The sequence below is a fragment of the Tachysurus fulvidraco genome, chromosome 24 (genome assembly GCF_022655615.1).
Source record: "Tachysurus fulvidraco isolate hzauxx_2018 chromosome 24, HZAU_PFXX_2.0, whole genome shotgun sequence".
Classification (NCBI taxonomy): domain Eukaryota; kingdom Metazoa; phylum Chordata; class Actinopteri; order Siluriformes; family Bagridae; genus Tachysurus; species Tachysurus fulvidraco.
Window position 1 is genome coordinate 13,444,965 of NC_062541.1, and position 15,558 is coordinate 13,460,522.

The following is a 15,558-nucleotide window of genomic DNA, read 5'->3' on the forward strand; positions in this document are numbered from 1 at the left end:
CTGAAACTTTAGCTTAGACATCCTTTTCCTGGCTTCTCTAGGGAAATGTAGCTGAGTCATGGCTTACACTGGTAGGTGTCCCTAACGGAAAGTACCAAGGAGAAACAAGATTAGACAAACATACGCTTCAAATAAAAATACAATCGAGGAAGCTATAAAATGTTCCAGCGTGGAGCTCCGATCATTTTCCACTTTTAACCACAAACAAGATGGAGCATCCAGAGACAATAGATGTGGTGGTGAAAGAGACACAACATTAGCTCAAACTTCATAATAATAACTGGTCACTGAGCAACTTAAAATGCTTATAGTGGCTGACGTACAAAAGCGATTAAATTTAATAGCCTGTAAAAATTTTGGTGATGTCTAGTAAACCGTACAGTAGTGTTGAGAAGAAAAAATCTAAAAACTTTAAGCAAACCTTTAACTGGTGCGGAAAACTCCACCTCCACAATCAACAAAAAGGGGAGCGACCACTTTGCACAACATGCAACACTCGCTTTCTTCTCACAGTTGCAGGAATTTGGCATAATTAAGTATATATGAAGCTGAGGACCCTGTCAGACACGACTAAACTGCACCTGGGAGGCTTGGCTTACATCTCTCAGCTGCCCACCAACTGGGGTTCATGCCAAATGAGTCAAGGTCAGCCCTATCAGCGCTTTAAGATCTGACCGCAGGCCACCTCTGTCTAGATCAATATCATGAGCAACGCTTTTAAACCACAAGGGTTTAGTGCTTGACTTGGAAATTGATTGTGTTTATTTGCAACGTGTACAGAGGTGGGAAGGTGAAAGGGGCATCCTTTGTCTGAGGGAGTGGGGGTTACTAGGAACCTGGATTACATGAAAAATTATTTTGTGGATTACATCATGATTGTGGTTTGATTTTAAAATAGCTCCTCTGTTTCCATTTAGCTTTAATTCTGTTCAGCTATGTTCGACTATGATCAGTGGGAATACAGCAGGGGCAAATTCTGTCACGTCTCTGACAACTGTAAGAGTTTATGAGCACCGGGAGCAGAATTTCACCTCACTATTAATAGTAAAAGAATCTGTTTGAACTGCCGTCCGGTGCGTTGAGACCCTTCTTAAAATTAGGACACCCAGGAGGAAAATCTGTCTTATTGCTTCAGACATGAGGATAAATCTGCAGCAAAAGGTGAAATTTTACACAAATTATATTCATTAACTGTAAGCATTAAGCAAGTGACTGTTTGTTAGAATTGTAAAAGATCAAGCAGAACTTTAAAGCAGACAGCGTGTGCTGCTAATTAAATAAAAAAACGTGCTCATATTGGGGCGAATCGCTTTATTAGTAGGAGGAAAAGTATCATTTTAAAGCAGATTTCTCTACAGCTGGAGCAGAATACTAGCCTTCCAAGCTAAGTACTTCCAGGGAGAGCTACGTGCCATGTCCTGTCTTATCTCACCCACTGTGCTGCGAGACGGGATGCTGAGATGGTGGCCTCTCTCTCTTTCTATCTCTCTCTGCCTCTCTCTCTCTCTCTCTCTCGCTCTCTTTCACTCAGCAAAATCCTTTGAAAACATGCTAGCAGCTGTCAGGAATTATGACACTGTGTTAAAAATAAAAAACATTCCTGTGATTAAGCTACAGTGTGAAAATAACCATTATCTTTAACACGCTTTAAATTACCAGGTACACTTACGTATGTCAGCCTTTGAAACATATTTATCACACGACAATACGCACGGCCCGGTCGGACATAACTCACGCTGGGAGTTCATGCTGCGCAGGCTGTTTTTCAGTCAGCTCTTGTTTTGTGAGATCCTACAAGCCTGTTTTGTGAGGGCTTATAAAACTCGCTCAGAGCCTGTGACTGACATTGTGTAGATGAGGATTAGTGGAGTAACACTTAAGCTGGGCCTGAAGTTAACCTCTACAACCCGGATCCCACGGGCCAGCTCCCAGGCATTCCCTCAAACTCTAAGCGGCTCGCTAAGCTCTCACACTTGCATTAGTCTGCACACACATTGTGTTCGAGGCTCAGTCCGTTTCTGTTTTTCTTTAGTTGTTAAATGTCAGACTAACAAGCTATTATGGCATACACAAAGACATACTGTACTGCGATGTGATGTGATGTGATGTGATGTGATGTGATGTGATGTGATGTAGGACCATGTACTGTATACATCTTCATTTGCTACTCAATGGTTCAACATGTGGTTTCTGGTGTGTGATTAAAATTGCCTTAATTCATTGATGGCATAGAACTAGAGCATGATTCAAGATCTCGACCTAACCACAGAATCCTTAAACCAACTGCCAGATACAGCAAGCAAAACGTTAACAACACCAGAGAGTTGATTTCATTTTATGACATTTTCCAGCTCTCTTGCATCGCCGTAACTTCTCTATGCAAAACAAAAACCAACCCAACCATCTCACACAACTGCAAACATTTAAACAGGCACGAGTCGGCATGTAGCGAGAGCCGCCCAGGTCTGTTTACTTTTAAAATTCAGATATGAAACAATAAATGGAATATAACAGCTACGGCCTACGGGACCGAAAGCCAGTCATGGGGGAAAACGACTGGAAGAAGAAGTAGAACAGTGTTTAATTGAAAGGGTTCATTTGCATGCGTGACTCGCTTAGGTAAGCATTAATGTCAATATCTGACCTATTTAGCATTCCAGACCAAATAAAATCTAAACACTTCTATGAACGCCTGACTGCTTGTCAATTCTGTGTGGCCTGTGGTTTGCAAAAATGCAATGGCCAGATGTTTCTAATCCTTGAGAACTGAAATCTGTGAGAGAATGAGAATACATATATATAACATATATACACATCTATATCAGGGGTGGACGAGTCTCCAGTCCAGACATACCCTGGACAAGCAGATTACACGTCCATGCTATCAGTACTTTTTCCCCCTGAAAGTGATAAGGAGGTTATCATCCTTCTTCTTTGTTTTGCTTTCAAGTCTCTGTTAAGTACTGAGGAGCAAATTATTCAAAACGGGTAAGTTTTAAAATACAAAGGTAATATCCTTCTATTAAGTTATTTTATGTTATATATAAAATGTATTAGTATTTTTACAGACTGCAATTTACAATTACTTTATGTTTCTCTGTGTGTTTCATTCTAATGTCTTCCAAGAATTATGAAAACGACTTTTTTCTCTTTAAAAAAAAAATAAAGAAAAGTTTAGCGATGTATCACAATTATCGTAGTGCTGTGTTCAATATACTGTAATGTCACTTAAGATCATTTTATCAAGGAGCAACTACTAACAGAAGGATTGAAACCTAGCCTTGGACATTTAAATGATAAATTCAGTGTTCAACATGACACATCTTATCTCTAAACATCATTGTTTCTAAAGTTTATATGATGATGTTGTACAGGACAAATTCCGTAGAAGAGAATACAAAATCCAGGCATGTTCACTTACACTCACACTGTGACTAATGACAGACACATACTCAAAGCAGCTTGTAGGGAAATGCAAAATTTCAATATCTAACTACTGTATCTCATCAACACAAGGGCTACTTTAAAAGCACTTTATGAGGTAACATGCCATGCTGAAACATTAGAGGTGTAAAACTTTTTTTTTTTAGCTATTACCTCATGATTATCAGTGAACCAAGTACCTTGTTTAACTCGTGTTATTTATTCTAAAAGATGTATGTTTACATTCGACAGATGTCCTTATCCAGAGAGACTTAGATTATCTCATGTTTTTTTTATATAAATAAGCAATTGAGGGTTAAGGGACTTGCTCAGGGGCCCAAGAGTGGCAGCTTGTTGGACCTAGGATTGAACTCACAACCTTCCAATTGATATCCCAACACCTTAACCACTACCACATCCGGTCTTAGCAAAAGAACATGAACGTCTTTCGCGATCTATACCGAACGTTTTTAGAAATACTTTAAGGGATAAAAAAAAAAAAAGGGCCGAGTTTGTTGCACAGAAAATAAACTACTCAAAAGTGCATGCTGGAGCAATAAAAGAGCAATTAATTTTTTATTTCCTGTATCTAAAAAAAATCGGTCTTCTTTACTTGAAAACATTAAAAGAACAGGAGGAAATGTTTACTTTGACTCAATACCCTTTTCTCAGAAATAAGAGAAGCGAATCCAAAAGAAATGTTTACTTTCCTTTTTATTTTGGTAGCGTGACGAGCACTTCTGCTTGTTATTCTTATCAATATTGTCTATGTGGAGTTTTAGCGCTCGTCTAGACGGGGATTTGGATCGCTAATATATCAGTATGAAGATGTTTAATTGGCTCTCCTACAAGCAACACCAATATGGAATGTACCGAATGTTAAGGAAATACATGCTGAAGACTCTACAAAATATGACTTACGATCCAATACACGATAGTGTTTATGTAAATGTTTATGTTTACCTTTCATGTAAAATCACACTGACAGTAGGCAAATATTTTGCAGAGCAGATTGCATGACTGTATATTTGCTCAAATCCTCTCGTTTCAAATGTTCTTTAAGCCTCTTATATTTGAGCTGAGCAGGATGTGGTTTGAATTTGATGTGTGATTAACTTTGGTATGTCTAGACGTGTGGGACAGGAAATGCTAGCATCCATCCGAGGAAATGCAGAGGCAAAACAACAAACAAAACTAAAGCCTCCTCCGTTCCTCATTACCCTACCTTTTTCTAGACCTTTCACTTAAAGGGACTAGGAGATATTTCTGCAGAGATGCAGAACAGAAGAGATCAAGCTATTGTCCTGACTGTTTCTGAGAAGGTTTCACATTTTAGCCAGTACAAGATCCTAAAGGAACATTACTGACTCTGGCTCTTTAAAGTTCTGCAAGATTCCAGACTGTGATTTTTGGGATATTGAGATTAATTGTGCATATTTTTTATATACTAAATAAACAACAAAGGTAGTGGTGGGTCAAGCAGTTAAGGGTTACTGATTGGAAGGACAGGGTTCAGGCTGCCAGTGTTTTCGCCCTTGAGCAAGGCCTTTAAGCAACAGTAACACGATGAGTTCTGTATTTTCATACATCCAACTTGATTTAAGTGTGTAGTTTCAAAGCTTGGAATAAAATGAAACACTGAACTTCCACCTGAGCTGAGAATCGATCGAACTACACTGATGTTTTGAACAGACACATTACCACTCTGCACTGCTCTCCTCAGGAGATTCTACAATGTATTTGTTTACCTTTAATAAGATGTGAATTAATATGCTCTCTCTACGTAGTTCCATCTAGTAGCTCTGTGAAAATCCTTTTTTTTTTTTTTTTTGCATATCCCATCTTTGGAGGTTGGTGTCATAGCACAAGATCAGCCATGATACAGCCCCCATGGAGAAGAAAGGGTTAATTTAATCACGTGGAACCGAGGTACGCATTTGGATTTTGGACTAAATAAATTCAATGTGCTTTTCTTCAGTGTGTATAAGTTCACAGACAGAGAGAAGATCACAATTCTTTCGTGTTACTGTGATTGACAGGAGAGAGAGTGAAGATGCCATGACTCCCTCCCAGAGATGCCACAAGTAGACTCCTGTGGCTAAAACACTTTTCATTTTCATTTCAAAATGAAATAAAGTTGTAACTGGATTGGAAATCTCATACCGCATTCAGAATCATGTTGATGAATCTCACAATCATGTTGATGAATCTCTATGAATTCATTCATCCAATGTTCGAACTCAGTGCACTAACATAATGTACTAAATATATACCGATTTACCGTACTGACGTTACCACCAGAAAACATCTCATCAGTTCCCTTGTGAACCATTTGCTTCTATTTTTTATTTTTATTTCCTCCATACTGCATACGATCACATCAGCAGTCTCTTACATCAGACTTTGGCTACGCTCGCCTCGTCCCAAACAGTGGGTGAGGATGAGGCATGCATTACTCTCTCCCTGGGTCTGGACACAAGGCCTTCTGAAGTTGCAATCCATGCTGACAGGCGTGTTCATCAAACCGGAAAGCAGAATAGAACACAGAAAGAAATCATTTAGAAAACTGTTTATGTAGGGGCTTGTAATATAAACAGTGTTAGGGTCAGCATCAGTGGTCCGAGATCAAACTCAGAATGAGCATGACATGTATGTTTTTTTTTTTTTATTGGTACAGTATTGCAGGCCAAACCGTTTGAAATAAATTTCCCTACAAATGTCCAGCTAAATTGTTGAACTCATAATCCACAGAATAAAATTCTGTTCAGCTAGTACACTAGGCTCTACCGGTTCTTCTTGGTCATCCCATTGCTTTTCCTGGAGACCAGTTCTTTTTAAACTGGACTACGTCAACAGATATTTATGTTCAGTTATAAATGATGCAGCTGCAGCCAAGCTCTACAAAGACCAGTGGCAGATTCCAGTAGCTCTTCGTCACAATTTATGACGTATATGTTCTCGAAGGTGGTAGCAGAGCCAGAGACAAAGCCCTGGCAAAACATATGGCGCAAAAAACCCAGACGAGCCAGCTTGGTTGATATGAGTCTGCCTAAAAGTAAATATTAAGATCTTCAAAGCTTCAAAACACCAGATTGTTCCAGTAGATATTTCGTATTGAAAAACATAATATGACCGTCAATTATAAATAGTACATTTTGTACATTGATTTGGAACAAATAGGAACATCCCTAGATCTTTTTGGATTGCTTACATTACAATTCCACTTTGGGAAGACAATAAGACACCACATAAAAACCTGTAGTGGATAATTTGCAGAGAAATGTAATCCACAATGTTTAGATTTCACAGCGAAAGGAAAATATTTCACCAAACTTAAACAAATCCAGAACAGTGAGTAAGCATTATGTCATTTGTTGTGAATGTATTTTTACTTTCTTAGCACTAGGATGAAGCTAATATTTTATATTTAACAAGCAGAACTTTTTTTAATTGATGTAAATATTGACATGTGCCCTACAATAGAGAATATGAAAGTGAAATGACTTTTATAAAGAAGCTTCTGGGAAAAGATCTTTCAGAATATTTGTTTTCTCAGTAGGGATTTTGAAGCTCTGGAGCTGGTGTCACCAGTGCCGTGTCCTTCGGTGTGCTCGAACGGTGTTTATTTTTGCTTTTGCAGTCTGAAAGTGTGGTAGAAGCGTCTATACACAAAGTGACAGATAGACAGGAGATCAAATGAGCAAAACAGCAACAGGCTACATGAGTGCAGCATCCGCTTATGTCAACAGGGGAAAAAAGCTGAATTTCCAAACTGCTTTTGGTAGTATGCTTTCCACAGCTAAATGCTTATCTACAGTTTAAATGATGATGATTAAAAACCACATGCTTTTGGCAGAAGGTTCTAATGTATTAGGAGGCAAAAAAGGAAACACAGAGCAAGTCAGGGGATGAGGAGAGTAAAACAGGAAAAGACATAAAGAGCCTTAAAACAAGTAAGGAATGAAGGATTGAGCAATAAATGTTAGAGAACAAAGTGCAAGTGCAAGTATATATATATATATATATATGACTGTTTAAATACATCTGCTCTAGCTGGACAGGAAGTTGCCCTCCAAGACACTGCACAGAGATCCATTCACAAGCACACTCCTCTCACTGTCTGGGTGGATGGGAAATGCATTACGTCCAAAATCCTCGGCTGTATTATCCGGAGGAATGCAGTCCAAAATTTAAAGGCTGAACACTGAAGGCTGACACCTGCCTTCCTTATAATGCATCATGCTCCTTATTATTAACCCTTGAATTATTATAAGGTGAGCTCTTAATGAATGGAAGCCTTTTCATCTCAATTTCATCTCAACTGATCTTTTGTTCTTATGTTTATTAAAAACAACTTTCACAAAGTACAGACGTTTCATACTTTATTGGAAACCAGACCCTTATTATAAGGAGCCCCATCACAGCAGCAATTCACACCAAATTACCAACAGTTGCGGCCTGTTTGAAGCTGCAGTTATTCTCTCCTGCTGATAGCATAATGTGGATTGACCTTTGTTACTAACCATTTACCCCGCAGCATGCTCTTTGTGCTGAATAGTTGGAGGTGTGAGAGCCACTTTTCCATCAGCAATTATCTCCAGTGGGTGCTGCCCGCTGTACACCGAGTGCCATGTGGAATGTGAGAAGATTGGACAAGTGCCCAGCCAAGTCAAATACATGGTTGTCTAGGATTCAGATGCGCTATAATGTCATGGTTGTACAGGATGGGGCTAAGGATTAATGATTAATGTTCAATGACAACGTTCAAGCTGGTGAGTTTCAAGAGAGTTTCAATGAAATAATTATAAAAAAAAGCAATGTAACATTCTGATTCCTCCTTTGTTGATAAAGATGTCTGACACACAACTGTTAACAAGTGCCACAGAACAGCCGGTGAGTGACGACTCGACCAGAGCAATGCAGAGCTCTTAGAATACCTGTTGTTGCTATGGAGGACATGGACATCTATATTACAGCTTGCCTGGATGCATAACAACTTCGTTAGGCTGTTGGAAACATTTATTCAGTAACCTGAGACAGTAAAAACTCGACTGACTTTCATGAAAGAAAACAATTCATGTCAATATCCTTGTTTAAATGCTGTTTCTAGGTGGAGCAAAGCACCTCCATGTCATGTTGTATGGAGCTCTGGATTCTTACCGCCGTGCACTGAGAGCCTTCATTTTCTAGGCAGGTTAAGAAGCTTGAACAGATAATTCTGATTTTTTTTCCCAGAATCTGGAAGGTACGTGAATAAAATGAGCAAAATACATAGCATTTCAGCATGAGAATAGTTATATAACTGTAATTCTAGCAGGACACAATTTCAACACTTCACCAAGCGAAAACGAAGAGGCTTGTCTTAACGTGTGAGAGAAGAACACCAAAGTTCATAGCCGAAATGTCAGCCAAAGAAACACAATGTGCTTCATCACCAGAGACGTTATCAGGATAAAGGATAAAGACTACGGCTACATACAGCCATCCCTCCCGAAGATTCGAGTGCTCTTCCTTTTCATACTCTGTATTAAAGCACATCATACCGAGTCACGCTAGCGACTGCTCTTAAGTTTCTTTAATTGAAATTCTGAGAAACGAAACAAATGACTTTCTCCACAGAGGTGACCTTGCTTTCCTACTATCACTTCATTTTATGCAAATGTTTATTCTCTCCAAAACTCAGATCCGACATATGCTTATAATACTGATGCTAATGCGATATTCATGTCTGAAAAATTAGTGAGATTTTGTCACTTTGTGAACTATGGCTAAAAGGAAGCTAAAGCGAATGACTCCCAAAGCTCTGAGATAGTACATATTGTACATAAAGACACTCATTTACACTCACAGGCTCATTCCACTGTTGTCCTCCTCCTCCTACTAACTCATTATACAGTATGTCTTTCTACTGGCAGGGTTACATTTTCGCACGTTATTTATCTGCCTGTCTTTAGAGACTCTGCTGACTGAGCGCAGAGGCTTTGGTTTCCCCTTTTCATCTGAAATGTGAGGCTTTGATTTACATTTGTGGAAAAGTTGATGGAGCCGAATTTTAGATCCTGTAAAACAAGGTCCTGCTGAAACGTCTGGCTAGAATTCGACTGTAGGCAGATGAAGACGGACTCTTCGAGCTGAACATCTGCATGAGCCCATCTGCCCTGGGACTCAGCTTCAGAGCAGCTCATGAGAGCTGCCTCCTTTCCCTGTAGAGTCCTTTTACATGTGTGACATAAATATATGTGACAGATGGTGCCATTTCTGATAAAGCGGAGAAAACACGTGTAAAAGAAGAACGCAACAAGCGGCTTAGAAGGTTTTCCTGAGACTCAGATCGGATGTAGATAAATTCACGAGGGAACTCGAACAGTTATGCTTGACTTGAGGTCACAATAAGGTCAATTATGATCATACAGTGACATAATTTCCGACACCTCCTATATCATCTAAATGAACTTTTTTAACAGTATAGAAGCATGCTGAAGAACAGCAAAATTGTTGAATAGAAGCTATTTGAAGTAGCTGCCCAGAATCTGTACAGAGATTAGATAAGAGATACCTGCTATTACATGATTCATGAAAACGTTGAAGACTATACATGGCTCTGGTAACAGTTTAATGATCCACATTAAAATAAAATATGTGTGAGATACCTAGCGATGTTAATCTTACATAATGTATATCTCCAGCCCAAATAGGCTAAAGGCTATACAATCAAGCTAAGAAATCCTGTTCAAGTCCAAATCCTCAGTGTTTTATTGTCTAAATCAATATCCTTCGTTTCCATTCGGCTCAGAATAAAGAATCGAACTGTTTACGATGGTGTCATCTAGCTGTCTCAGTGAAAATTACAACATTTATATTAGGATCATTCTTATATCCTGTATGATAAAGCCAGACAAACCCTTTCTGTCACTTTATCGCTTTGTTTTTAATACATGTCTTAAAAATTTAAGTGAATATTCTCTGAGGAAGCAGGAAAGCCAAAAATATTTCAGTCACATTGTCAGTCTTTTCAACAAACACGATATAAGGGAAAAGTGAAAGGGAACTTCGGCAATGTTACTGCCATTAGATTCTGAAGAGAATGCACACTTGTGAGTAATTTATTTAAGTGATAGAGGATTATTTAACAGCAGAAAACAACCTGGAAGATGTCTGAAGCTAGGTGCAAAGTGAAAGACACGTGAAACCTACTCAGTTTACAGATTAGAGCACTCGGACCTCGATTGACCCGATTACAGCAGTATAATAAATCACCAGAACATCTTCAGTGGTATGCAAAAAAAATTGATAAATAAAATCCTAAATCATTTTTGTACAAAGTCTGACCATTTTACCGGTTTACAAACTTTTTCTAAATATGCCCCTATATTTTTCCAGAAAAATCATGAACACATATATCCCAAGCTTCGATTTTCACATGCGTTTAGAAAGGGCTCGACCGAGCTACACACGTATTTTCTTAGATATTCCCCTGACACGCTAAGTAGAGGGTTCTGTTTTACTTTCACCTTCTGTGGGGATTGAATGTGAAGCACAGACACATTTCACTGCTTCTGTGATGAATGTGCCACTATACTGGTTCCTTAAAAAACAGGAAGGAAGAGCACTTCAGTCTCATGAGCGGCTGACAGTTCTGCCTTGCTCAGTTTGTTGCTTTTGGCCGGCACAATCAGCAAAAACAAACTTTGATACAAAGGAAGTCACCCCTAAAATAGCTTGGGCTAGCTTTGGCTTTTCAACCATGCTGTGTGGCCTTCAGACGATTGAGAAAAGAGCGAAAAAGTTCTCCATGAAGGAGAACCGAGAGATGGCATTTGTCTAGCTTTAGGATTAACCTTTTGTCTTTGCACTAGCAGCCATTGCCTGTGTCAAGGGAGAGGCGGAACAATGTGAATTGTACACGGTCAGGGTTCAAATTCAGGATTTTAAATCAAGAGCTCAAAGTGCAAGGCTTTCTCTTTAGAAACAGGCATTTCTAAAATGTTTTCTCGGAAGACAGATTGGAAAAGATCTGTCATTTAAACTCCCACAAGGACTTCCACATGTCCTCGTGGCCTTTACTCTCGCCGAACTGGAGCTTGAGCCAAGCTTGAGTGTCTCACTGAATACTTTTAGCTTAGATAAACTTCAACTGGACTTGTTTGCTTCAAAGGCTAAACTTACTACAGGCTTTTACTGTATGTTCTAGATACTATTTTAAGAACAATCCAGTTTGATCACAGTGTACCTTTGGGTCTGGAAGACAAAAAAAAAAAACGTCTGGGAGCTTAGAAGGAATAGCGCGCCCTGTCTTTAAGAGGCGAGTTTCCTGTGCTAAATGGCAGACCATCATCAAGCCCACAACAGTCTTCAGTCTCAGGTCATTCCTTGTGCTACAGTAATCCTTGAACAAACAGAAGCCACATTTGACTGGGCCGTGTTATCAGGATCTGCTTTTACCCCCCAGCATGACAGAATTCCACAGAGTAAGTGATGTGCTCAGTTCTGATGGTCAGCCTCAACCATTCCTCCTTTCCACATCCAGCCACAGACAGGCCACTATCTGCTACCTTTCATCAGGCTTGAGATTGAGAGGTATTAGAACCACCTCAGCCATCCAGCAACAGTCAAGTCGTACATGATTAAGATAGATAGACTGGCCCGGGACACTTAATCTTGTGTGATTAAGTATGTTGACTGAAATATGTTAACTGCATCCTCATGTTCCACTTGTATAATTAGGTTGTATTAGCAGGAGTGGGGTTCAGCTTACGCTAATACAACATGCAGTTGTGCAATTGCTCTCATTAAACAATTTTCTGAGAAATAGACTTGCAGAAATAAAGATGCAAATGAGTGTAAAACTTATTACAGTTTGTATACCATTTAAACACTGACAAACACTTCCACTGAGGTGAAACTTTTTCATGGATCCTTTCACTTAAGCGTATCCTTCAGATTATATATAGGAAAAGGAGTAGAGTGACACAATCTGCACTTAAAGATAAAGGCAGTCATGAGGCTGGGTGTGTATGTTCTGTACTGTATGTCTGAGTGTGTTTTAAGTCAGAGATGGGTCGAATGAAAAATGGAAAAGACCTTAGTGTCTCGTACTATCAGTAAGGAGGTATTATAGCATTACCACTGCTGGCTCTCAGAAGATCTCACACTCCTACATCTGAAGTAAAGTCTCTTATTAGTGTAGAATCCAATCCGCAGTCACTTAGCCTGATAAGGACTAATGGAAACCTCAAATCTACCTAAAAATGTACTTTAAAATTCTCTGTATACGTTTCCGAGATAAGGTCAAATTAAGTAACGGATGACGTATGTCCTTTAAAAAAAAAGAAAAAAAAAAGCTACAACTTAAAACTACAACATAAAACGTTAGAATTTACTAAGAACACCACAGAATGATAAAACCACATTAATATGTCATTTTATTATATTTGAATAAACAAAATGTAGTTTAAGTAAAAAAAAAAAGTAACATGACTGAAGGATTTAAAGGATTTCGGATGAATCGGTCATTAATCACCATGCCATGCACATTGCACTCAACGTCTGCTTCTGCTCAGTTTTAAACAAGAAGATTAAAACAAGAACATCAGAACATGCCTGCATTATATAGTCATTGATTGCTTCACCATGAACATCTAGTGCAGCTCCTACATTTCAGTGTTTACACATTCTTCTTAATATATACACAACATACACATATACTAGCACTGTGCTGCTAAGATGGGTAGTTTACTGTTAAACCTATGGCTTCAGAGAAGGGGTGTGATAACTGATAATGTTAAGAGCAATTAATCAAAGTATCTACACACACTGGACTAGATCATATGTGTGTCTGATAGCAACAGTGGGTATCATCTCTGAGGGTGGGAAAATAAATAAACAGATTAACAATTTATGTAATAATAATAATAATAATAATAATGATAATAATGATAATTATTATCATTATTATCATTATTATCATCATTATTATTATTGTTGTTGTTGTTATAATATTCTTGCAAAAAAATACAAATAAATAGTAATAATAATAATAATAATAATAATAATAGTAATAATAATAATAATAATTATTATTATTATTACTATTATTATTATTATTATTATTATTATTATTATTATTATTATTATTATTATTATTTGCAAGATATATTATTCCTGGAGGTTGGAGGTCTGGCATATTAGAAATTCTACAACAAAACATATGTTTGTACTTGAACCACATAAAAATAAGTCTAAAAGTGTGCTTATTAAAATATCCTATAATTCAGATTATAGGTTGTGAGGCCTGAATAAATGTCACAAATGGTCACAGTTTGGCATTAAACAGATTCTGAACATTTGTATGCATGTTATTTTAGTGTGCTGGTTTCTAAGCAGTAATTCTTGAAATCTTAAATGCTAGAATGTTGTTTTTAAAGTCAATTCATAAGCAAATGATGGCAAAATGGCGGAATTTCATTGTAACTTTCATGAAGCAGTCAGTCGGTTTAAAATAAAGCCAAGTTTTTAAGGTCTTTTCTCTGAGCCCTCCTGTGGGTCTCTTTCACCTCCTGTCATTAGAGAGACAGTAAGTATACAAACAGTTTCCTGGGTGACTGACTAACTGGCAGACATGCAACGTGTGGAGTCTACCTAGACATCTGTGAAATCAGGCACTATTCAAGCGAATCACCACTGTGATCCTGCCGTGAGACACATGGAGCAGATGCAAGCTCAGTAGTATAGGTATAAATCAGGGGGTCTGACAGTTTGAATCACAACACTACAGCTATTTAAAAATAATCGATTACAATGCTTGTCATAGAATGGAACACCATTTGTTCTCTTGACACTGAAACTTTCACAAACGCTTTAAGTTTATGTAGAAGCTACAAAGCTGCAGTCATTTGTAAGACTTGAATGCACTTAAATGGAATAAAGGCTTTGGTTACATTTCTTCTAAAACAGAAGTTGCTCACATTAAGCCTTTTCTTCTGAGAAGTAGAGTTTGCAGAATCATCTATTTTATACTTTCCCGTAATAGATTTCTGGAACTAGGCATCTGTGCGCGTTCATTTATTTACATACACGGAGCTGGTAATTTGTTAGGAACATGGCCAAATAAAATGTTACCACAGAGAAAAGGTGTTGAGGCAGCTTTACCTTCTGTAACCACTGTGTGTAGTTCTCCATGATGTGCTCCAGCTGTTGAATCTTCTGGTTCGAGAAGTCAGGTTCAGGTGGTGGAGCATCTCTCTGAAGTGAGTTTGCGTTGTACTGAGTGCCTGCTTTCGTCTCGCGGCAGGATGCACCTGCATTTCCGTCGCCTTCTGGAAGGATGAAGGTGTAGGTACATTGACCATGCTGGAGCCGGTGGTATCTGCGGCTAGAGGAACCTCCTGTGCTGCTGCCTGTGCTGCTAGCCTTCCCAGAGGAGCTTCGTGATCCTTCATCTCCTCCTTTCTTCTGCTCACCTCCAACACAACTAGCCACTACCAGCAGAGCTGCTAAACCCAGGTAGCGATAGGTAAGTGTCCACCAGAGCATGTCAGCACCAGGAAAACAATCTGAGATACAGAGCTGTCAAGCAGAACTTTTAGAGGTTTCCTCTGGTTTTGTCTTATTGTTTTAACTATTCCTGAATCAGAAGCCTGTTAAAGTGTCCAGTGGTTCAAGATATGCAATGTCCATATGGGACCTCCTTATGAAAGAACTTGTGGAGAACATTGCTGATCAGGTTGTATCCTCACTCTTCTCAGAGCTCTTGTCTAGTGTGTCCTCTTGAAGAAAATAAGCACTGTCTTTAAAAGATTTGTGCACATAGTATGCATTGACAAGTATTACATAAGCATTGTGTGGTTGAGGTTCTGAAGCCGGGAGTCCATAAAGAGATGCAACTGTGCCGTCAGACCTCCCCTGGTGCGCTCACACTCTCTGTCATGTTCTGCGAACTCAGTTCTGTCTGTGACCAAGCGACTGTGCAGGATTCTTTGCTCTAGGCTTCTAGCACGCTCTGTGCCTGCCCCTCAGAGTGACTGGAAAGGAATGTGTGTGTGCTTGTGTTTGTGTGTGTGTGTGTGTGTGTGTGTGTGTGTGTGTGTGTGTATGTGTATGTGTGTGTGAGAGGGAGAGAGAGAGAGAGAGAGAGAG

The 15,558-nt window shown here is 38.8% G+C and overlaps 1 protein-coding gene and 1 long non-coding RNA gene across 3 annotated transcripts in view; one reads left to right on the plus strand and one right to left on the minus strand.

Moving 5' to 3' along the window:
• The window catches only part of angpt1 (angiopoietin 1), a 58,003-nt gene extending 42,533 nt beyond the window's left edge, over positions 1-15,470 (minus strand). Inside the window, exon 1 of one of the 2 annotated variants that reach the window (XM_027148390.2) lies at positions 14,572-15,468. In XM_027148390.2, coding sequence (XP_027004191.1) covers positions 14,572-14,955 — 384 coding nt within the window. In that variant the 5' untranslated portion in view covers positions 14,956-15,468. Of the gene's footprint in view, positions 1-14,571 lie in introns of both variants that reach the window. The other variant, XM_027148389.2, reaches the window with a different exon arrangement.
• LOC125140169 lies at positions 840-5,522 on the plus strand. Its single transcript, XR_007139413.1, has 3 exons — positions 840-1,161; positions 5,274-5,352; positions 5,463-5,522. It is a non-coding gene; the product is annotated as an uncharacterized LOC125140169 (long non-coding RNA).
• Positions 15,471-15,558: the final 88 nt, after the last annotated feature.